At 52.1% G+C, this 21,367-nt stretch overlaps 7 protein-coding genes across 7 annotated transcripts in view; 3 read left to right on the forward strand and 4 right to left on the reverse strand.

Moving 5' to 3' along the window:
- Positions 1 to 688: 688 nt before the first annotated feature.
- K460DRAFT_348722 (uncharacterized protein) lies at positions 689 to 6,004 on the reverse strand. Its single transcript, XM_040931399.1, has 3 exons — positions 5,375 to 6,004; positions 4,882 to 5,329; positions 689 to 4,830 (listed from the first exon to the last, which is right to left on the reverse strand). Exons 1-3 carry the CDS (start codon positions 5,705 to 5,707, stop codon positions 785 to 787), a joined length of 4,827 nt encoding a protein of 1,608 aa, XP_040782926.1. The 5' UTR covers positions 5,708 to 6,004; the 3' UTR covers positions 689 to 784.
- Positions 6,005 to 6,144: 140 nt separating this feature from the next.
- On the forward strand, positions 6,145 to 7,071 carry K460DRAFT_381181 (uncharacterized protein; the record flags this gene model as incomplete). Its single annotated transcript, XM_040935326.1, has 1 exon — positions 6,145 to 7,071. One exon carries the CDS (start codon positions 6,145 to 6,147, stop codon positions 7,069 to 7,071), a length of 927 nt encoding a protein of 308 aa, XP_040782927.1.
- A 952-nt stretch (positions 7,072 to 8,023) lies between these two features.
- K460DRAFT_297065 (HET-domain-containing protein) lies at positions 8,024 to 10,942 on the reverse strand (the record flags this gene model as incomplete). The annotated part of the gene is made up of 1 exon (XM_040929675.1): positions 8,024 to 10,942. One exon carries the CDS (start codon positions 10,940 to 10,942, stop codon positions 8,024 to 8,026), a length of 2,919 nt encoding a protein of 972 aa, XP_040782928.1.
- A 1,466-nt stretch (positions 10,943 to 12,408) lies between these two features.
- On the reverse strand, positions 12,409 to 13,035 carry K460DRAFT_259046 (uncharacterized protein; the record flags this gene model as incomplete). Its single annotated transcript, XM_040927446.1, has 1 exon — positions 12,409 to 13,035. A coding segment is annotated over one exon (627 nt), but the record flags the coding sequence as incomplete, so codon positions are not given.
- Positions 13,036 to 16,365: 3,330 nt separating this feature from the next.
- K460DRAFT_437447 (uncharacterized protein) lies at positions 16,366 to 17,026 on the forward strand (the record flags this gene model as incomplete). Its single annotated transcript, XM_040938418.1, has 2 exons — positions 16,366 to 16,418; positions 16,468 to 17,026. 2 exons carry the CDS (start codon positions 16,366 to 16,368, stop codon positions 17,024 to 17,026), a joined length of 612 nt encoding a protein of 203 aa, XP_040782930.1.
- Positions 17,027 to 17,479: 453 nt separating this feature from the next.
- Positions 17,480 to 18,094, forward strand: K460DRAFT_296082 (uncharacterized protein; the record flags this gene model as incomplete). Its single annotated transcript, XM_040929607.1, has 1 exon — positions 17,480 to 18,094. The coding sequence occupies one exon, from the start codon at positions 17,480 to 17,482 to the stop codon at positions 18,092 to 18,094; it is 615 nt and encodes a 204-aa protein (XP_040782931.1).
- A 1,353-nt stretch (positions 18,095 to 19,447) lies between these two features.
- K460DRAFT_399326 (uncharacterized protein) overlaps positions 19,448 to 21,367 on the reverse strand; it is a gene marked incomplete at both ends in the record, with an annotated part of 3,197 nt that continues 1,277 nt past the window's right edge. Inside the window, 2 exons of the mRNA XM_040936236.1 lie at positions 19,448 to 19,512; positions 19,588 to 21,303. Of these exons, the coding sequence (XP_040782932.1) occupies positions 19,448 to 19,512; positions 19,588 to 21,303 (1,781 nt within the window). The remainder of the gene's footprint in view (positions 19,513 to 19,587; positions 21,304 to 21,367) is intronic.

A 21,367-nucleotide genomic window follows, 5' to 3' on the forward strand; every position in this document is an offset into this window, starting at 1 on the left:
CACTTCTCCACAGAGCGACAAACCAGGCTCCGCTGGAGGGCTGCCCAGATGGAGAAAAGGGGGATTAGTGGGTTCGGGCTTCCTGCTTCATTTTGCGGAGGGGCCCGGAGAGAGCGAGAAAACTTGGTATAGACTAGGCCCTTTTCTGTGCCCCCGTTGTTTCTGTTTCACTGGGTGGTCGGTGCCTGGGAATTCCTTTCGACGCGAATACGAGAGGAAATTGAACCTCTCAACGCTTAGATAATCGTCGTTGGCTCATGGACGTCAGCCCAAGCACAGCGCAGAGATACACACGGGCGATCGCCCGTCGCCTCAATCGCACTGTTGAGCGTCTTAACCAGCAAAGGCGTTCCGCTAGAATGGTTCGACAGCATCCAGGTCGACCGACTAGCTAATGCAAATGCACTGGAAATCCCGCAGTTGGGAAAACAGCGTGAAATTAGCGTTGATGGCTAGCTAGCATATGCAAGGTAGCTGGAGTGGGAAAATGCTGAGCCTAGGTCGTCGGGCACGAGCTAGACCACGGAGCGGGATACGAGACCGGACCTTGGAGAGAGAGGATGGGTACCTCCTTCGTGGATGACCGTGGGAGAGTGTCGTAGATCCCGATGAGTTGCTTCGGGTTACTTACATATGAGGGTATCTTCCCTTCGCTTTCGATAGTCGTCACAACAGGCTATAACTTGGCGGAAATTAAGTGACGCCTCCAAAATTGGCATCTCTTGGTAAAGTCCTATCAACAAAAGTAACCGTATTAGTCGTACCAATATATACATGAAGACAGCTATCTACAAAGTGGACACCTTAATCTTCCTTGCGTTCTTGCGCCCTCTTCTCCCCCGCTGCCCTCCGTGACACTCGCTTTTTCCACGCACTGTTTGTGCCAGAGGTGTCGACAAGCAAACAACACTAGGACACCTGCCCCATCACTCGCTTCTTCCTCAGGATCAACGCTGATCTCATCCCGACTAGGTCTCTTTCCTTTGCCTTTCCCGCCAACCTCGTCGTCCGTCCCACTAGAATCCTCAACCCTCCTCCGAATCCTCTCTGATTCACCCCGCTCCCATGCCTCCCAGATCCCACTCCCCAACCCTGCACCCGGACCCCACGCTCTCTTCTTGCACCCTTCACACACCTGACCTCTTGGTCGCCACCCATGTCTCCTCAGCTGTGTTATCTCGTTGACGTGCTCGAAGCTCTCCTTATCGAGAAATCGGTTCGCCAGGCTGAGAATGGTCTCTTCGAAAGTGTAAGCCGCGAAAACCTCTGCGAGAACAGAGCGCAGATGTGATAGGGAGGGTGAGTAGCTATGTGTTGCCCGAGTCAGGAAACAGCGCAGGATGCGGAGGAACGAGGGGTTGCTTTGGGTTTGCGATTGGGTGTGGCGGAGGGGTGGACGCGACGTGATGGATTGGGACTTGTTGGACATGGTAGCCTTCTTTGCCGGTGGGATGGTAGTGGACGCAAGAAGGGCGGAGAACGTCTGCTGGACAGAAGAGCGGAGAGCAGAGACTATGCGAGCACCGTCGATGATATCGGACTGGCTTGTGTTTGGTGAAGCGACAGCTGCATCGAGCTCGGCAACGGCGCTAGACGTGTCCCTGATAAGCCGGACACATGTGTCGACGAGGTCAAGCCAGAGGAGCTCATCGAGCGCAAGGTCAACTTCGCGAACTTCGCCGTACGCCGACTTTCGTCTGTCGTCAACTGACTCAGGCCTTCGGTCTTTTGATCGCGTCTGTCCTTGGCACAGCCATATACCGACTTTGACATATTTCTGGATATCTTCGAGAAGATCCTGGACCGCTTCCTCAGTGTTTGCGACATCGGGACTTTGCGCGGCTGCACCTATCAGCCCCGTCAAAGCAGTCTCAAGTGTGCCCAAGTGCTTCACAAGACGGTCCATAGCATCCTTGACTAAACCATCGCGAGCCATAAGAATGACCGCTGCGTCGATAGCTCCACTCTGTTCCAATGCTGGAAGCACCGGATCCAATTTCAAGTCGCCCGACTTGAGCATACTGACAAAGTCTGCAACATGGGCGCTGTTGTAAGTGCACATGAGCTGCACATAGCGTTCAATGAAGCCCGATGGAAGGTTTTCGTCGATCAATGTCGGCTCGCCAGCCTGATTTTGCGCATGCTCGGGCTCAATAAGTGCTTCTAGGTAGCGATACTGGGCGTCTGAGTCGTCTTCAATGGCTTCCAGAACCGATTTCAGAAGGTCGGGTGCATATTGTTTGAGTGTTACTGCAGTTTGCGAAGCATCGACAGCCGCCAGATCTGTCGCACGGTTGACGATGACTGCTTTGACTTCGTTGACTTGCTTCTTGATGAGTCCTTTGCTCGGTCGCAGAACATCACTAATGCAGTCGAACACGGCTTCTTCGTCTTCTGTGTCATCCAGATAAGTCTCGAGTAGCCTAGCATACTGATGAGCGCCACGATAGACGGACTTGAGCACGCGGTGAAATCCGGCCTTTTCGAACAGTGGCACTAAGCTCTGAGGATTTGGTGGGTGGTACATCGAGAGCAAGTACTCCACGGAAAGCTGACAATCCTCTTTGATAACCTCCGTGGGGTAGCGGCAGAGACCAACAAGAACTTGGTGTAGCGTAGTTCCAGGGAGCATAATGTGCTGAGGGTACTTTGGCAGGTTCCGTGCAATAAACATGTAGAAGTAGAGGATGTCCTCGACGTCGAAGTTTTCGGCGGTCATGATGCCGAAGAGGATGTTGATGATGTACTGACGAGTGGGCGTAAGAGCGGAGCCGTGCTGTGTGCCGTTGGTTTGGCTTCCGTTGGTCGCTTCTTGGTCTCCGTTCAGGAAGCTATCTTCAAAGGCTTCATTGAGCATGCTCATGAAACTCGATGCATCGAACTCGAGTACGAGCTGCAAGTACGGAAAAGGTGGCTCTTGGGTTTTGTCCGTTCGTGTGAGAACTACATCACCTGACCCTGGTGGCCACTGCAAGATTTTACCCGAGAATAGAAATCGGTACATATCCTTCTTTGCACTATGAGCTTGCTCATCTTCCATGAGCATGCCACCAGGGTAGACGCGTCCCGTGAACGTGTATGCTAAGTAGGGGAAAATCTTCTTCGCTGAGGTCATGTAGATGTTCTCGGTCTCATCTACGTCGAAATCCACGAGTTTGATGAGTTCCAGAATGTTGGTCAGTGGCGTAATGTAATCACCAATCGCCCGTGTCCAAATGTATATCAGTGCGTCGTACAAGACGTATTGCTGACAGAGGGTTGTGACTTGGTTGAGGTCCATCGTGTCAGTACTAAGCCGGCAAATCATCTCCTCAAGTTGGCTTGCGCGGTTAGCTGATGCATAGAAAGTGATGAGGTCCTTTAGGACACTTGGTGGTACGGCGGTGATTTCGTCGTCCAGTATGTAGGGCTCAAGAGTCTCGAAGAAGGACTTCTCAGCCGAACCTTCTTCGAAAGCATCGTACACTTCTTCGAATAGAAAGTCGAGTTCCTTCATACTGAGCAGTCCTGTGAAGACTACCTCGGCAAGCTCTTTGAAGCGCTCTTGTCTTGCTTCTTCGTCATGGCCGTCTTCTCGTGAGAAGGTGTACTTCAAAGACGCGGCGATCATTTCGAGAAGCTTTTGTTGAACAAGGGCATGTCGTGCCTTGTCATCCTCGGGTAGGCCGACTGTCAATTTGTCTGCCTCACCGACATAGTAGGATGTCGCCAGGCCAATGGCAGCTATAAAGTCGCCATCTTCCATGAGCGCCATCAATCGGTCCGCCCAATTAGACAAGGTACCGATTGCAACGTCGTTGAAGCCTAACAGAAACAGCCGACCCTTGTAGGCTCGGAAACTCATGTAGAACGCGTCTGCTACGACACCATGCATCGACGTGTCTTGTTCGTCTAGGTGCTCTATTACTGGCCTCAGCTGCCGTGAAAACAGGTCTGAATGGTATATGTGTTTCTGCAGCAGATCGAACGAGTCTGTCATTCGCAGCGTATTGTCCTCGAGAATGACCAAGCGCTGGCTGATTGTCAGCACTCCGAGCACTGACCTACTGAGCCATTGCACAGCAACTATAGCCTCGTCTGCTTTCCATCGACTTCGCGGTCGAAACCGGAGCTCTGTGGGCTTCTCCTTCTCTGTGGGCGGAGCAACAACGCTGTCCACGTCAAGGATGGTCAGCACATTGGACCAGCAGTATACGAGCTTGGTCTTCGAGATTGCCTTGCTCGGGTCATTCGAAGGGTTCTTCAGCTTCACAGCTGGGAACCATGCTAAACATCCACTCAGTGCACTGTGAGGAGTGACGTCCTTTGGCCGAGGCGCTTTGTGTTGTGTTTGTGCCACGGGTGTCGTTGAAACGATGACAAGCAGATATGGGGTCAACAGAGCCGTCAGACCCATGCCATCCGTCGGCTGCTCTACGTTCCCTAGAGGGAGTGGGGAGAACGCCAGCACAGAACTAGGTTTCCGCGGCTTCTCAAGAGATTTTTCTGACGGCGGGTATCTTCCAAGAATTCGAGTGGTCTTCACCGACCTCGCGATAGCTCCCAGCCCACGCGTAGCGAGATGCGAAAAGGCCATGCCACCATCGTCCGCAGAGACGAGAGCCGTATGGCGCGTGCCCAGAAAGCCCAAATGGAGGATTCCGACACCGGATACATGGCCATCGGATTTCCTGTTGTCCAAAGTCGCTCGTTCCAGTGGAGGTATATGGAGGAATGGTTTGGCCGGTTTAGCCAACTCCCATGTGAAGATGTGACCTGTAGCGTGCCCACCCGCGATAGTCGAATGGTCGGCAGAGATTGCAAGCGCGGTTATCGCCCCGCACTCAACAGCTACGATTGTGGTCAGATTTCAGTATCGTGTGATGGTCCCGCAGAGCATACCTTTTGTGCCAGGGCCGATGATGGACTTGAGCACCTGCTGGTAATCAAATACGAGAATGAAGCCCTTTGAAGTTCCTATTGCAAGCGAGACGGTAACATTAAGGCATGTCGGCCTTCCAAAGTTGCGCTTGCCCACTTCGGAGAAGACCTGCCCGGTGATTTTCTTCAACTTGGTCCACCGCACGACCTCCCATGGCGCCTGTGGGGTATCTGCACTATCTCCATCTCCGTCTGATAGCTGCCGAAAGAGCAGATTGCTCGACAAGGAAGATTGCCGTGAGTGTGGGGAAAGGAAGGCGGGTGATGCTCCGCGAGGAGATGCTAGTGGAGAGGGCGATAGGCGCGAGGAGAACCGGCGTTCAAATGGTTGAAGGGAGGCCGGTCGATGTTGTCGCAGGGAGTTATGAGAGACGGGTACACTGCTGCCCGGTGAGGACAAGCCAGAGCCCTACAATAGTCAGAGATGAGGTCCATTGAGAGGTTCAGTACATACCTGTATCGACGGGGTATCATCTGGTGTGGATGTCGACTCAGGGCTTCCAGGTCTCTCAAGCTTGGGTCTTATTGACAACTGTGACGCTGTTTCCTCTTCGTCCTGCCGGGAGAAGCTACTCCTCGTTATGGCAAAAGTCAAGCCATTGGCGCCGCTACCCACCGACTCCAGTTCCTCCCCTTCTACCCCATCTGCAAAATAGTCGCCGGCCGCACTCGCTTCAGTCGCATGTGCTTCCTCGGGTGAAGCATGCTCAGCGCCTCCCCCAATGTCTATCTCGTCTCCATAGTCATCGTGAGCACTGGAGTGGCTCTCTCCCGAATCTGAGCTCATGGGGCTCGTACTCGGCAAAGCATCGCTTCACGCGGACTTGTATTGGCGGACCTGCGATCTTTTGGCGTCTTCTTCCCAGCTCTTCTATATCATGCCTTTCGTTATTCGTATAAATTGGCGGATGTGCGGGGATGGCAGGCAACGGTGCGCGATACGAGATAGAGGTGCCTGCGGAGCGGAAGGTTTGGCGTAGTGAGATCGCGCCAGGAGCGAATTCGAAATCGGGAGGGCGAGCTGGGTGGTATCAAGAGGTATCTCTCGATAGAATAGACGGAGGCTTCAGGGAGCTCTCGCGAATGGCGCGCGTATCAAGCTCCAAGGCGCACTTTGCGCCATTGGGGGTACTGAGGCCGTGCACAAGCTCCACCACCGAACGTCACCTTTCAGAGAGGCATCACGCTGCTAAAGACAGAACATCCCACAGCACAACACTTACAATGCCTTCAATAGGACCGGCCTTACCTGCAAACGTATCCAAACGTAGTCGCGACCATGACGAGGACCGCACATCGAGCCCAGACGCCAGCGACAAACGCCGCAGAGTTATAGGACCAGCTCCTCCGCGTACAGTAGGACCTTCATTACCACCAGATGCAATTTCGCGATCAACCAGCCCCGATAGCGATGTTGGTCCAGCACCTCCACAGGCCTCCAAGCCTGCGCGCGTCGTGGGACCAGCCCCGCCGCCAGCGCCTCTCGACCAACGGCCGTCAAACCCACCCGACGACGACTCAGATAGCAGCAGCGATGACGACTTTGGGCCAGCGCCCCCTCCTGCTGGCGTGAGCTACACAAGTTACAACAATGGAGACAATCGACCAGCAAAATCGGCATTCGACACAGATCCGCAGTTTACCGCGGAAGCACCGAAGAAAGCGCAACGAGACGACTGGATGACCATGCCTCCCACGCAGGACGATCTCGCAGCACGCATGGACCCGACCAAGATGCGCGCACGGAAGTTCAACACGGGCAAAGGCGCTGGAGGCACAGGCGGCCTGAGCAGCGCATGGACTGAGACGCCAGAGCAGAAGCTCAAGCGGTTACAGGACGAGGCCTTGGGCATTGTGCCACCATCCAACTCGTCCGCAGCTACCACAACAGAGTCAAGAAAGACCAAAGATGAGGAGCGGAGGGCGCGCAAAATCCGAGAGAAGATCGACGCAGCGCGAGGAAAGAGTCTCGTGGACCAGCACCAGGAGAAGGGCACGGGCAAGGAGAAGGAAGATGATCCGAGCAAGCGCGCCTTCGACTACGAGAAAGACATGGCAGTCAGCGGAACGGTCAATCATAAGCAGAGGAGGGAGATGCTCAGTAAATCCAAGGGTTTCAGCGATCGCTTTTCAAGCGGCAGCTTTCTATAGACCAGTGACGCCTCACTGTGGGCATACAGCTAAACATCACATTCCAAACCAGCAAAGTCCTCCGAACGCACACCTCGAATCTCTATCACCGCCTTCAACTGTTCGCCTTTGCCTTCCCTTACCCATTTTCTCAAGCTACCCACAGCACATTCAAGACCTCTCCCAAGTTGTGCTCTCGTATCTTCTGTCCTAGCCCTTGCATCCATATACTCAATATTAAACTTCAGCGCCTTCAGTCCTACCATTTCCATCAACGCCTTGACAAAGTCAACGCTACCCACCGTCGCCGGTCCAAGCAAAAGCTGGTCGTTCCTACCCAGCGCAAACGTCATCTCGAGTCCTCTGACCGTGCTACGCTGCTCATCGCTGAGCTTTGACAGGAAGCTAAACAGCCGCGGCGAGTTGAAATAGAATGTGTTTTCGCTGAATGGTAGCAGCCTGGCTTCCTCGTGGGTTTGGCGACATACCCTCAGGATAGAGAGGTGTCGCCATACCTGCCCGTCCTGTCTGTTTGAAAAAAGTTCTTGTTCGTCTTTGTCAATGGAGAGATGGTAGCCTTGTCTCGGGTTGTACCTGTAGGTGATGTGCTCCCGTTGGAAGGGAGCAGTACTGCAGGTGATGGTGTATGAGTATATTTCGAGACGGATTTCCCCTGGTAGACGGAGAAGTGGTGATGAGAGTTGGTTGCGGCGTGTACTGTGATGCTCATAAGTTCCCGTCTTTTATTTTAGATGGACATACGTACATTTTCAGCCTTGCATCCCTTTCGCTCTCCTTGATCCTTTTATTTCTTGCATACTCCATCATGTAAAGGGATGTTTCAGTGCTTCGAACCGATTGCGAAGGTATTCGTGATCACTTGAATCCTTTGGGGCAGTGCAGTTGCCTAGAGGCGGGGTGCTCGGCGACAATCAACCTTCCACTCCACATCATTCCACCCGAATACGACACTTCAACTAATGGTAATGTCCTTACCAAAAGGCCTTACCGGCAGTGCAGCAATCAAATCCTCGGGTTTCCTAAAGGTGTCCATCTCTTTCTCTGTCAGCCACATATTCAGGCGGCCAATTCTTTCCCAACGATCGGCCTCGTCCGCGCGTCGCAGGATCAAGTACCGCGCAATACCATTATAAACGAACGGAATCATGCTCGCAAATACAAGCACAAACACAAGATGCCCGGTTTTATGGTCTGCCACAAGCTGAGCTTCCGTTATTGGAATCGAGAGATGGACACTGACGATTTTGCCCATCAAACGCCGCCATTCGCCTTGGGCCGCCGAGTGCATGAGATACAGATGTCGCAGAACGAGCGGCTTGTGGATGGTGAGAAGCCAAGTCATACTAGGGTCGCCTATCGTTCGTATTGGAGCCCAGCCCGTCAACAATGATGCGTATGTGCCTTCGGTATCGTGCAGCATCATCTCCGCCGACCAGATCTGTTGCATACCGTCGACCCATTCTTTGCTCGTGAGAGCCTTGAAATAGTCACTGTGGTATGGGTCTACAGCTGCAGTATCGTGATGACCGTCTTTGCCAATGGATTTAGGACCAGGGAGCAATGTGGCTACGACGACATGTTTATTAGTCTCGTCCATTCGGTGGGTTTTGCTCTGCTTCTGATTACAGAATGCAACGGAGCCTTGCCATCCTGCCCAAGTCCAAGACGGGAACTGACTTCTCCGAGGACAGTCGCCGACGTACATTTCTGCTCCTGGTTCGATTTGATCGGCAACGTGGGTCCAGCTCGAGATAGACAGAGCAAAGGTGTGTTGCAGTCCAGGCTTGTCATTAGCAAAAGCGCCGGCCCAGACTGGGAGTCCAAGTAAGAGGTACAATCCTGCATCCGTCGTGTAGCTTGCAGCAACACCCATGAAGGCTGCCAGGGAGTCATCACCGTTAGTAAGCTTCCGCGAGGTGAATGCCTGAATATGTCCATCCAGGGCTACTACTTGATCTCCAATATCTTCTTTCTTCGGCGGATCAAATCCATACGGCAATTCTGATGGCTGATGTAAGTCGTTGTCGAAGATTCCAGACAACATGTAATTAGCCATACGGCCTCCAGATGGCTCGTGGACAACATTGAGAGCTATGTCGACTGTCTCGCAGACAGCCATACCGCGACACTCCCAGTAGACCTGCTCTTCAGTGAAGACTAGGCGGCGGTTTGAAAGCACTCCTTCTTGATAGGTCCAGCCGCGAGTTGCCCATTCTGAGTTTCTTACCGTCGTTCTCGGCTCCTGCATGGACGATACTAGAGTAAACTTGCCTTCCGTTTTGCTAGAAGGTAGCGGCCTCTTCGGCCTAGATGATTCTTTCATGGGTCGCTCAGAAATAGGCATGGTATCCAACTCTGACGGATCCAGATCCCAACCCTCCTTTTCTGCGAGCTCGCGCTTAAAGAAGGGGACTATCCCTTTTAGAGGAATCCCTATGCGGCGGGCCAACTCCTTCTGAATATCAAGGTAATCCTCGACACGGTCGTGCCCATCGTGCTCAGCCATCTCCTTGAACCATGCGAGATGATTGCTGGGTATATCATACTTCTCCTTCAGTTTAATGTCTGCGAGCAGTTCACCAAAGTCGAACGCCATCTTTCCTCTCATCCCAAATCGAAGGTCGTCCAACCACTCCGTCTCACCCACTCGCTCTAATTCGTATTCCTCCTCGGTGATACCTATGATCTCTCCAATGGAACCTGGAGCAAACCGAGCAGCGCGCTTGCCTTTGGCTTTCTCGCTCCGTTGTTCCAATTCAACCCAAGGCTGTGGTCTCCGTGGCGTCGTGTTTACACCCGGTAGCCCCGTCCTTGCGTCACCCGCCGCACAAACGATTGTAAACTCGGCGCCCTCATAAATCGCATCCATCTTGGATATCAGGAACATTTTCTCTTCCAGATTCGACTGATCGATGCACGTGCGATCCACCCACAGGTACCGCTCGCCCAAGCGCTTCGTTACCTCGACAGCGTCGAGAATCGTCTGCGGCCAGTCACCAGATGGTGGACCCCAGACATAGCTAAGTGCAACGTACCTCTCTGACCAAGGCCGTTTCACGATCTCAGGAGGCTCTTTGCGGCAATCGATGACACGAAATCCTGGAAGCGTAGCACCAGCAGGTTTACGCCGTGCACAGTTGATGTGGTGACAGCGACAGCGAGTAAGCCAGGCACGCATCAATCCAAAGTCTGCGCGCGATCCAGACTCTCGGGGTAGAACGAGTCGATGAATGTCTGATTCTGGAGCAGTTAAGCGGTAGATCGACCCATTCCTCGGGAGGTCAGTTTCGAACCATCGCACCGGCACTCCGGTCTTGGGGATTCCAGAAATTTCGGGGACGATAGCCATGAAGACGTTGTGCTCGACCGAATTGGCCATGTCGTGTTCCTCCACTGTGTTGTAACGAGTTGCCTCCCATGGTCTGCGTACGGTACGGGCACGAACATCCTTCTTGCGAGGTTCGAATAAGTAGCTCTCGCTGCTGCAAAATGCGAGCAATTTATATGTTCCTTTCGATGGCTGGATAGTCATTCGTGCCAGGAAGTTACACAATTTGCAGTTCCTCGGTTGAGAGAGGCGGGATCCAAGAGACGTAACAAAGTAAAAGTCCTTGAGGTAGACCGGCCCGTTGCCCTTCCGGCATGATGCAAGCCGTCTTTCGATCATGCCTCTTCGAGCGCCTTCGTAGAGTTCAAATGCATTTGCGAAGCTCTGCTCTAGATCTAGTTGCGCGCAGTTGTAGCATAGCGTGTTCGACGCGCCTTGGTCTTCTGACTCCTTTCCAGGCGGTGCACAACGGAATGTGAATGGATAGGCGGCACTTGAAGATGAGCTGCGTGAGCCTTGTGGGGAGGAGAGAGTAGTCTGCATGCTTGGATCGTGGAATCTATCTGGTCGGAATAGACAGTAGGGTTGAAACGAAGTGTAGCCTCAAGAAGTGCTTAACAATGTAAGGACATACCATTTACTCGCGTAACGTAGCCAGGAATTATATGTAAGATGGAAATTCGAGGCGACAGCAAGATAAATGTATACCGCCCAGACTACAGGGCTGTACATGTCGGCGAACTACACCTGCAGAGGGGCTTGCGAAAGCGGCAGTGGCAGTGAACAAGGGTAAGCGAAACAGCATACTCGAAGTTTGCACAGCCGCACCAAATACTTCAGCCTATCTAGGCAGTGCGGCTGATGGTCAAATTCATGTTCCAGGCAACAAGATAATTGGGAAATAGGGTTTTTTATCTGTTGTGACGAAGGTGTGTGTGTACTCGAAGTGCCGATCGTCAAGCCACCAACCAATAGTCCGGCGCCTCCCGTTTCAGCTCTGACTTGTCGAATGGAGGCGCTTACTCGTGCCGTCCCGTTCGTGGATATGACAGCACGCACGGGCGGTACTCGGATACTTTCTTAGCTATCTTCTATCTCCTCAAACGGTACCCTGGAGGTATACAGTTTGGTTGACTAAGTGCATCAAAGAGTTGCCAATGTAGGGGCTTGTCTAGACTCGCGGATGTTACGGCTAGAAGTGAGTGATATTATAGTACAGCGAGAAGGTTCTGAGCTGTTTTTACAGGTGTCAATTACTGCTTATTACAATATCTAGAAGACTGTTAGCTACTTATCAGCTTTGAGGGCGATTCAGTGCGTAGATATGTAGGAAAAGGCTAAGAAGGGTAGGAATCGTATGGCCATCTTCAAGGCAATTAATAGAGTTTAGATTAGCCACGTAGACATCTATCTATACGCATACAAGAGACTCGTTTAATCTAAGTACTCTCCTTATGCTATAGCCTGGAGACGTTCACAGTACTAAGATACTAACCCAAAACCATGGTAGGGAGGCCTTCGGTAGAACCACGAGGGCTACGTCTCTATTTAGAGATCCTCTTTAGTGACTACGTTGCACGTTGGGCAGTTTAAACTTATTCTCAAAGACCGTCTTGCTTATATTCAGCTATACTACTACTTCTAAAAGAAAACTCCCCATAACACCCATGTTGCTAGATGCCTTCAAGGAAGGGTTGCGAGACATCCTCAAGAAGCCGGTGGAGTGCGCCCCCATATAAGCGCAGGATCTTCTTCATCTCGAGGTTTCCGCTCTTGAGGATGTCACGCAGGCGCTTCTTGAACTTACGCACGCCTTCAAAATCCTTTCCAGGTGCCGCAAGTATCTTCAACTTGGGCACTTTCAATTGTGCCTCTAAGCGACCTCTGCGCCAGTCCAGCACAGCCTTTTGGTCTTGTTTGAAGGCGAATTTATGGTCCCCACGGAAAGCTTGTCGAATAATGAGGCCAGTGCGTACAAACGCTACTGGATCGTGAGGATTGTAGCGAAAGTCGCCAATCGTGATGCGAACCTCCACGTGTGGATGTTCACGGCAGAAGTCGATGATGGGGGACATGCTGGCTATGTTTCGACTCTTCACCAAGTTCTCGAAGCCGCTCACGATTCGGACTTGTCGCATTCGGCAGTTTATGAGATCGTCTTTGCGATCAAGGAGCTTGAGGAAGTCCCGGCGAGTGGTAACAAGTCGGGCTGTAGTTAAAGGCAGACCGTGGGTTTCCTGATGTAACTGCTGGCACACACTTGCGAGTGTATGGACTGTCTGCCCACTAGCTAGATCTTCTCGTCGATGTATGAATTGGATGCCATCGCCGTGAGCTCCCAGTTCCAACACTTCGTCTATGAACAAGTAGCCATAGATCTTATTCCTGAGCTCTCCGGGGAGCCGAAGCAATGGAGAGATGGGCTTCGCAAGGCCTTGGAGTTCGGCGGCAGCAGATCTCTCGAAGTACAGTTTCCCAGTCCCAGAATCGCAATCCCAGGTGAACCCGGTGATTCGTCCACCTTCTTGGCTAAAGTGCATTTGCGTCACTTTCTTGGACACCATGTTGACACTGGCTTTAGGCCAGCAGTCCCCGATGTAGAACAAGTCCGGAGGGAAGAGAGATGAGCTGAAGTTGTAAGGGCGGATAGTGAAGACGTCGGTTGTTCCCCAGATAGTAAGCGTAAGTTTGCCCCAGTTGCAGCAGCTTATCACGAGCGTGATGTCTTCCTCGGTGTTCACAAAAGAACCGACGTACGGCTGCAAATTCCACTCTGCGCGCTGCATTTTGATCGTCGGAGGAGGGATTGAGAGGGTATGGCGTCCGAAAATAGTATCGAAATGGTACGTATGAAGGTTCGAGGTTGTTCGGTCGGCGAAGGCTTTGGGGAAGCTTCAATCGTACGGCGTAATCGAGGGTTAAAACGACTACCTTGAGTGTGTGAGAAGATTCATGGTGAAGGAGAAGCCTTAAAACACGCCATGCTATACAAAAGAGTGCTATAGCGTGCGAAGTGCAAACGCGCTGTTTCACCGACGCGACTAAAAGCGCGCATTTTCTCTACAGTTTCCACGTGAAAACAAGCATACACGCGGTCAAATCTTCGCCCAGATGCGTTCATATGCTCTGAGGAGATTGTAACAAGCTAGAAGCCATACTGATCTACTAGACATTCGAATTTCTCTCTACAGGAAGCATCGTTTTCGCGGGTCTACACCCAAATATTGACGGCACAGCTCCGTCCTAATTAAAGACTGATATCGAGGCAATATAGCTGTGGGAGCTTAGCGAATTTCGAGTGAAGGCCGCAGTGACGGCCTTCAGGGCCCTCTTTGCGCGTAATCCGCGATCCGCTCCCTCTCTTTCACCGTGATATCCTCCACTTGACTCACAGATTAGACTACCATTAGCGTGGTGGCCCAAGCTCATCAGACCAGCGCCTTTAAGTATCGAGCTTTACCCTCTGTTTCTTGTTTTCTCCCCTACCATGCGGCCCTCTTCTCTACTGACTCTCAAGTAGACATCGCTTCCTTTCTCGCCCTCGCACGCAACCATTGTGCAGTCCTCGCCCGATATCACAGGACAACAACAAACCTCTACGCAACAAGCGACGTCTTCGTCAGGAGCATCCGCCCTGGTCATACAGAGAGATCTGTGTCTCGCTTTGGAGCATCCCTTCAAAGCACGGAGACGGATAGCATCTACACGCTAGACGTGCTGAGATGACTGCCATGGTGACACTGCGAAGGTGGCTGGTCCGCCTGCAGTCACTCACTTTCTCGCCTTGTCGCACCAACATCGAGTCTCTGACTCACATCACAACTTCAATCCTTCAGACAACACCCGCACCCTGGAATGAGTAGGTAGTCAGCACTGCTGCTTCCGGGCTCGCCTTGGTGGCATCGCTCGCCAGCATGGGCATGTAAGCATCAGAGTCGAGCATGCAAGTCATGTTTCGTCTCCGCTATTGGGTCGAGCGGGAGATGGCGCGTATATAGAGCGCGCCGTGACCCTGCTGGTGGAAACCGTGGGTTCAGCTGGTCTGGCCGCGGTCTTCCACCGTCGAGTCATGTCCTGGGATTCATGACATGTGGTCCTTGGCCTCTCTTAGCGCCGGTTTCGTCGAGGGGCGACTGGGTTCCTTTACGAGCTGGCTCGTTAGGTTCTGTGGGTTCGGAACAAAGTGCATGCCGGCATGCGCCTCCCCGACACGTATGGAGGGCGGAACCGCAGGTTTTGACCACACGGGGTTCCGCTGGGTTATTCTCGTGAGGGTGGCTGGTCCGCCTGCGAGCAATGCCCTGCCCTTAACTCGATCTGTGTCATACAGAAGGTTATTTCTTTTCATTGAGTCCTCGCCTTCATGGTGTTACTTGAGGAAGAGATATCGCCCTATAGTAAACTTCAGGTATCTTTCAGCTTATCAAGCAATCGTAGTGCTAAATATGCGAGCAGTACTCTTCGCTGCAAAGGTAACAACGAATGGTTACTGGGGGTATCAACTGTTCCTCAACATTTTAGGTAGAATTAGGAGTAAGAGAACAATGCTACAGTAGCAAGAGACTCCTTTAGAAGTTCGGCGCAGGCGGGCGGGCAGGCAAGCGAATACGCGAGTTGAGAACATCTATGATTGCTAAGTTATTCCTAGCTAGGAACCATACTGCAAATAAGGCCCAGGCTAGGACCAAAACGTAGGAGGCCACCATTTCAATATGGAGGCCATACTTATCCTGGCAGACAAGTTGCATTTTCGTGTAGATGGTATGTGGTGTCAAAGAGAAGAGCGTGGTAACCATTTGTTATTACAATATTGGGCTGCACGAAGATTTGGGGGTCGCTCCAGGGAGTAGCGTTCTTTTTCCGTAGCGTTCCGTTGTCTTAATCTTCAGTCATCATGAGAGTACCTGGCGTTGTCCCATTTGCTCTAGGCGGCTCCGTTGTTAGGTGTTAGATTCAGTTCCATGGTTGCTACCGTACATTGTTGCCGTACCACTTCTACGATGTGCGGAGAGTTTTCGCCGTCTGTTACTCGTACTACGCTCTCCTGCAGCTGAGGATCAAAGGCGCGTAGTTTCGTAGGGAGGAAGCAGTGTACGAGCATGTTGAAGAAGCACATTATTACCATGGGCTAGAATATCCATCTCCAACCCAGTCGTTGTACGATCATGCCGCTAGATAGCGGACCCAGTGTTGGGCTGAGGAGAGGTCATAGTAGACATCGCCCGAAACCTTGTGCTCGTCGGGTTCTTGGTGGTGCTTTCAATAGTTAGCTGGGATTCTTAACGACGCGTTTTCGGTCATATACCGTTCGTGCCTCGACCCCTTCACTCCACCGCTGCTGTATAAACGCGTACGCTCGCCATGAGACATGACGGCTCTAGAGCTATTCATGGTGCAGAAGTATTGGTTGGAACATTCAAGGGCGCCTCCAAGCCAACGGTACCGCTGTCGACATTGCAGTCAACGCGATGGTAATAATCAAAACACTGGTGGTCTCCCTGTGTCTGGAACGCGTCGTCGGGTCGCACTTGAATGCGTCATCGATCGTTGTCGCGGGAGGAGACGGCCGGCGCAGGGGCTCGGTTCGGGAGCCAATCAGATGAATTCACTTTGACTACTCTGTACACGCTCCAGCGTTCCTTCCCCTCAGGATCGGTGTCGTTTTATATCTTCTGATTTGCTAACCCATCGTCACTATAGGTATTTGTTGCAGGTTCTTATCTTTTGTTGTTGTTGCGCAGCTCCATCAGTGCCAAACAAATGCGGTACACGGCAACGCGATTCACATCTGGTAGCGAATGGAAAGTGTCTGCTTTGACTATAAATCGTTACGGCTCTGGGACGACCCAAATTTGTCCAATGCCCGGCCCTTTGATTACCGAAGTTGAAATGACTCTTAAGGTCAAGATAGGTGGCACCTTCTCATAGCGCAGCATGCCTCTACAACACAAAACATCATCACCGATATGCAAGACGACAGGCGAGTTTTGGGCGGTCCGCTTGACGCACTCCTCCTAGTGTACGCAATAATGCATTCCCTCTAGTATCTACTCTAATGAAGTCAACAGCTCCAAACTCAATCAGATCGCTTCGCCCTTCCTGCAGCTGTCGGCAGAGTCAAGGAATTCCATTTACGAACATTACTTCCAGCAGATCAAGTGGCTCATCCACAGTGAAGAAGATGAGCGGCATCGCGAGCACACTCTACACGTGCCCAGTCTCCTCCTAGTCTGTCGCCAGATATACACCGAGACAGCCCTCTTGCCCTACTCGAAAAGCCTTCTCTCCGCAAATAACTTGACACTCTTCGCAAAGTGGCTTGCCACTCGGTCGATCCTTCAAGTCAATTCGATTACCAGACTAGAGTTACAATGCAGTCTAGCCCTAATGGACCACTCAATAACGCATCACACCTTGCCCGTTGACAAGCATGGCACCCTACTACGCTCCTTTCCACGTCTGAAGTATATTCATCTTCAGGTGGATGTCACCCGCAGAACTCGATTCGGGGGTCCAACGCACCCAAATTGCGCTCAGACACATGTTAACGATTTGAGGCAATCTTTCGAAAAGATTGTTCCTGGCGTGGAGGTCACTGCAGCACACGCCACCGAGGAAGAGACTTAGACCACGATTGTGTATGTTGGGGATCACTCGGGGTTGGAAGGGTCATAGATCACGTTGTTCTACCATTCATTCAGCGGTCGGTACTCTTGAGAAATGCGATGCCACCAGAATGGCACTCTCAGGCAATGACTGAATAAGACCCATGACTCATAGGTAGCACATGAATGAGGCAATACTAAGTACTATTAGTGTCTGAACTGTTATTATAACTTATTCAAAGTTCTACTTACAAACTAATTCAAACTACGCCTTGTGTAATATGCGTGCTAATAGCTAGCTAATAAGCTCCGTCGCCAAGGCAGCCAAAAGCTACAACAGGCTTAGCAGGAAAAGATTGGCAGGGACAATTTATATGTTGAATTACGCCGCATACTAGCCACCTTCACCCTCAAACACCGAATTTTGCCTTGGGCATACCTTGCTTCAAATTCAGACGGCGCAATGAGTGTCAATATGGGCCATCGAATCCGCCATGATCTCTTATACCGCCTGCGCTGGAACATCTTCGCCGCCTTAGACGATATCGAAATTGCAACTGGACCCCACGATCAGACCACCAACCTCCCGTTCTTGGGCCATCCCTTTGCGGACGAATTTCTCACTGAACCGCCGCTGAGCCGCATCCAGGTTTGCATCCGCGAATGCGAACAAAAATATGATTCTGAATATTTTGAGGACGAGCAGTATCGATATCAGTCACCAGCCGCCCTGACTATCAACAATGAAGGCAATCATCCGATCACGTTGGGCCAGTTCGTCACCCAAGCCCATGCATACCTGAACCGTAACATGAAGGAAATAAAGAAAATTAAGAGTGAAAACTACGGGGAGCTAGTCGAGCGAAGTGATGGAAGCCAGGGGAGAGTGGTAACTAACGGGCACCCAGTGAGCCTGCCTAATGATATCAAATTCTTCTTCTCGTGGGTCTGGGTGATGGCGATCAATGGCAATGTTACACTCGGGATATATACATATGCCGAGGGAGAGGGTTTCGACCGCTCTATTGAGGTGTTTTGGACCAATCGGTTGAAAAATATGCATAGGCATGAGCAAGAGCGCCAAGCCTGAGAGCGCGGTCTCGGGGCCAGATGCTCTTTCAGGTACCCCAGTCGAAGCTACTCCATGAGAGTAGGCGGGAATGTATATAATCTTGACCACGCTGAACTGTAATGGTGGCCTGCATTTTGGTTAGTTCCCCTTGATATGATGCACTCGCAATTAAGGAGGAAGAGTCGAAGGAAACATAGTCGCCAATGGGCACTGGGCTTCCGCCTATAATATCGATAACCACCAGGTCATACTAGAAGTCCTCTGGGGCGATGTGGAAAGCCGTGCTTTCTGCACATTCACACTACTAACCGATACCTTGCTAAGCGGTAGTTGAGCAAGAGCTTCCGTCGCAGTTGGGTGAGAACAAAGGGGGCTGCGTCGCTCTGTGCCACTTCGATCTAATCTATCCTTGCTTCCAATGCCGTTGATGGCCCCGAAGATGTTCCAGCGAAGGCTGGAAGAGGTTCCTGTCTAATGCGATCAGGGGGCTAGTTTACACGGTAAGTGGGCGGAGTCACACTGGAAGGAAGTTTTCCCGAATTCGAAACGGATTGGAGAGAATGTTGCGTGTTGCGGCGTAGTCGTTGGTGGTGCGGCGGTCTAGCTACAGGTGAAGAGTGTTATTTAGCCAGCGCGGCGAACCGAGATCTACAAGCAAGAGCGGGCAGTTCTAGACAACTTGCCGAGGGTTCTACCTCTTCTCATGACTTTCATCTACGCTCTTTGCTGGCTCTGATTAAGTGCGTACTTTACTTCCAAAGTACAACCGCAGTGCGAGCCTGTGACGGAAACACTCGAGTCAGACTGCTTGAGACGATGACGTAACATCTCGCTGAAGATGCCAAGAGACCAGGGGTAGTTTGTTCTCTTGAGACCACGTACCGAGACCGCGCGCTTTTACACACTTCACAACTCTGCTCGGTACAGGCAGTGAGGTTAATAATTTCCGATGCATCGCTAACGGGTGTATAGTCAATTCGAATTGACTTAGCGCAAATCCGCAATGCACCTGATCCACACAATTATAACCGCGTGTTACTCCTGTGACAGCGATGCCATTCTCCCGTTCTTTGGAATACGCTTGTTGATCCAGGTACCGTTTTACATACAAATGCCGGCCGCGTGGCGCAAATAACAAAGAACCGGTATGGGGATGCTCCTATCGTACCACACGTTGTCAAACTAGCGAACAAAGCTAGTTATAGATTCACGCGACACGGAACAGAACTTGCATACATTCCATTGTGCAAATAATCCTAGTTCTACTGCGCGCTACATGCACATCAACGTCATTAAAAAGAAAACGCCCAGATAAAAATGAATGAACTGAGCTTAGAAAGCGTTTCGATAGAAGACTCAAACTTACAATCCCTAATCCCCCGAATCATCGTCGATGCCACTCAGAAGACTGGGAAGCACAGAGGGCAGATTCAAGCCTGAAATAAAAGGCAAGTACCCTGGTGGGTAAGGAACGATATTTTTCCCAATGTGTAACCCATCAGTAAACATACCAACAAACGTCCTGTCGGCGAGGAATCCTGTAAGGGCGTTTAATTTAGGTGATAGGAAGGACTTGTTAACCTGGATAGCACCATTAGAGAGGAAGGCCCAGTTGTAAACACGGTCCTCAATCGTACCACTTTGTATAACTGTGGGAGCGGCGTTTTTGGGAGGCTTAACAGCTGGAAGACCACCTAGGAGACCACCTAAAGCAGCTGGGGGGGCAGAAGGCGTAGCAGGTGAGAGACCACCTAGGAGGCCTGGTAATACGGGAGCAACGGGAGGGAGACCACCTAAGAGGCCCCCTGGCAACGCGGATGCAACGGCAGGGAGAACGCCAGGAACACCGCCTAAGATTCCTAGTGGCAACGCAGATACAACGGCAGGGAGGCCTTCTGGCAACGCGGAAGCAACAGCGGGGAGAGCGGCAGGAAGACCAGTGGGGAGCGCAGAGAGACCACTAAGAACCCCATTGACAAGGCTATTGATAGCCCCTGTTGGTACTGGCAATCCTGCAATTACGCTTGTTAGCAGTCCAGCTGGCAGCAGACTAGGGAGTGTAGCAGGAGGGCCACTGAGAAGACCACCGAGCGGGTTTGTGGGCAATGCAGTAGGAAGATCAGCCGCAAGATCACTAAGAAGACCACCGACAGCTTGTGTTGGTACTGGCAGTCCTGCTAAGTCTGTTGGCAGGCCGGGAAGAACACTGGGAAGACCACTAAGAAGACCACCGAGAGCGTCCGTTGGCAGTGCAGTGGGAAGACCATCAGAGAGACCACTAAGAAGACCACCGAGAGCGTCTGTTGGTACAGGCAGCCCAGTGGGCAGACCAGTAAGTGCAGCAGGAAGACCACCGAGCAGACCACCGAGAGCGTCTGTTGGCAATTCAACGGGTAGACCAGAAGGAATTCCAGCGGGAATACCAGCAGGGAGGCCATCAGGAAGTCCGTTCAAAGCTTCGGGGGATAGTAAGCCTCCTAGTACGCCGCTTGGCAGCAATGTGGGGAGGCCACCAAGAAGCCCACCTACTGCGTCTGTTGGCAGCCCAGGGAGTTCAGTTGGAAGAGCAGCGGGAAGACCACTAAGAAGCCCACCTACTACGTCTGTTGGCAGCCCAGGCAGTTCAGTTGGAAGAGCAGCGGGAAGGCCACTAAGAAGCCCACCTACTACGTCTGTTGGCAGCCCAGGCAGTTCCGTTGGGAGAGCAGCGGAGAGGCCACTAAGGAGACCACCCAATGCGTCTGTCGGTAGGCCGGTGGGGAGTTCAGTAGGGAGGCCACTAAGAAGCCCACCCAATGCGTCTGTTGGAAGCACAGGAAGTTCAGTCGGGAGAGCAGCGGAGAGGCCACTAAGAAGCCCACCCACTGCATCTGTTGGCAGCCCAGGGAGTTCAGTCGGTAGGTCACTAAGAAGACCACCTATCGCATCTGTCGGCAGCCCGGTGGGAAGATCAGAAAGAAGACCACCTAATGCATCCGTCGGCAACCCAGTAGGAAGGGCAGAAAGAAGACCACCTAATGCGTCTGTTGGTAGAGCGGTGGGGAGGCCCGCCTCAGAAAGAAGGCCACCTAATGCATCTGTTGGCAACCCAGTAGGGAGGCCGGAAAGAACACCACCTAACGCATCCGTTGGCAGTCCAGTGGGCAGGTCAGAGAGGAGACCACCTAATGCATCTATTGGTAGGTCGGTCGGGAGGGCAGCAGGGAGGTCAGAGAGGAGACCACCTACTACATCCGTTGGCAGTCCAGCGGGCAGGTCAGATAGGAGGCCACCAAGTGCGGTAGGGAGTTC

This window comes from Cucurbitaria berberidis (assembly GCF_010015615.1).
Source record: "Cucurbitaria berberidis CBS 394.84 unplaced genomic scaffold K460scaffold_7, whole genome shotgun sequence".
Taxonomy (NCBI): Eukaryota; Fungi; Ascomycota; class Dothideomycetes; order Pleosporales; family Cucurbitariaceae; genus Cucurbitaria; species Cucurbitaria berberidis.

Excerpts from the sequence above, each read along its gene's own strand:
- K460DRAFT_348722 (XM_040931399.1), bottom strand. The coding sequence starts at position 5,707 with ATGAGCTCAGATTCGGGAGAGAGCCACTCCAGTGCTCACGATGACTAT. Across the intron at positions 5,330-5,374 it reads ATGATACCCCGTCGATACAG|GGCTCTGGCTTGTCCTCACC; the intron begins GTATGTACTGAA and ends TGACTATTGTAG. Across the intron at positions 4,831-4,881 it reads CATCGGCCCTGGCACAAAAG|CTGTTGAGTGCGGGGCGATA; the intron begins GTATGCTCTGCG and ends CCACAATCGTAG.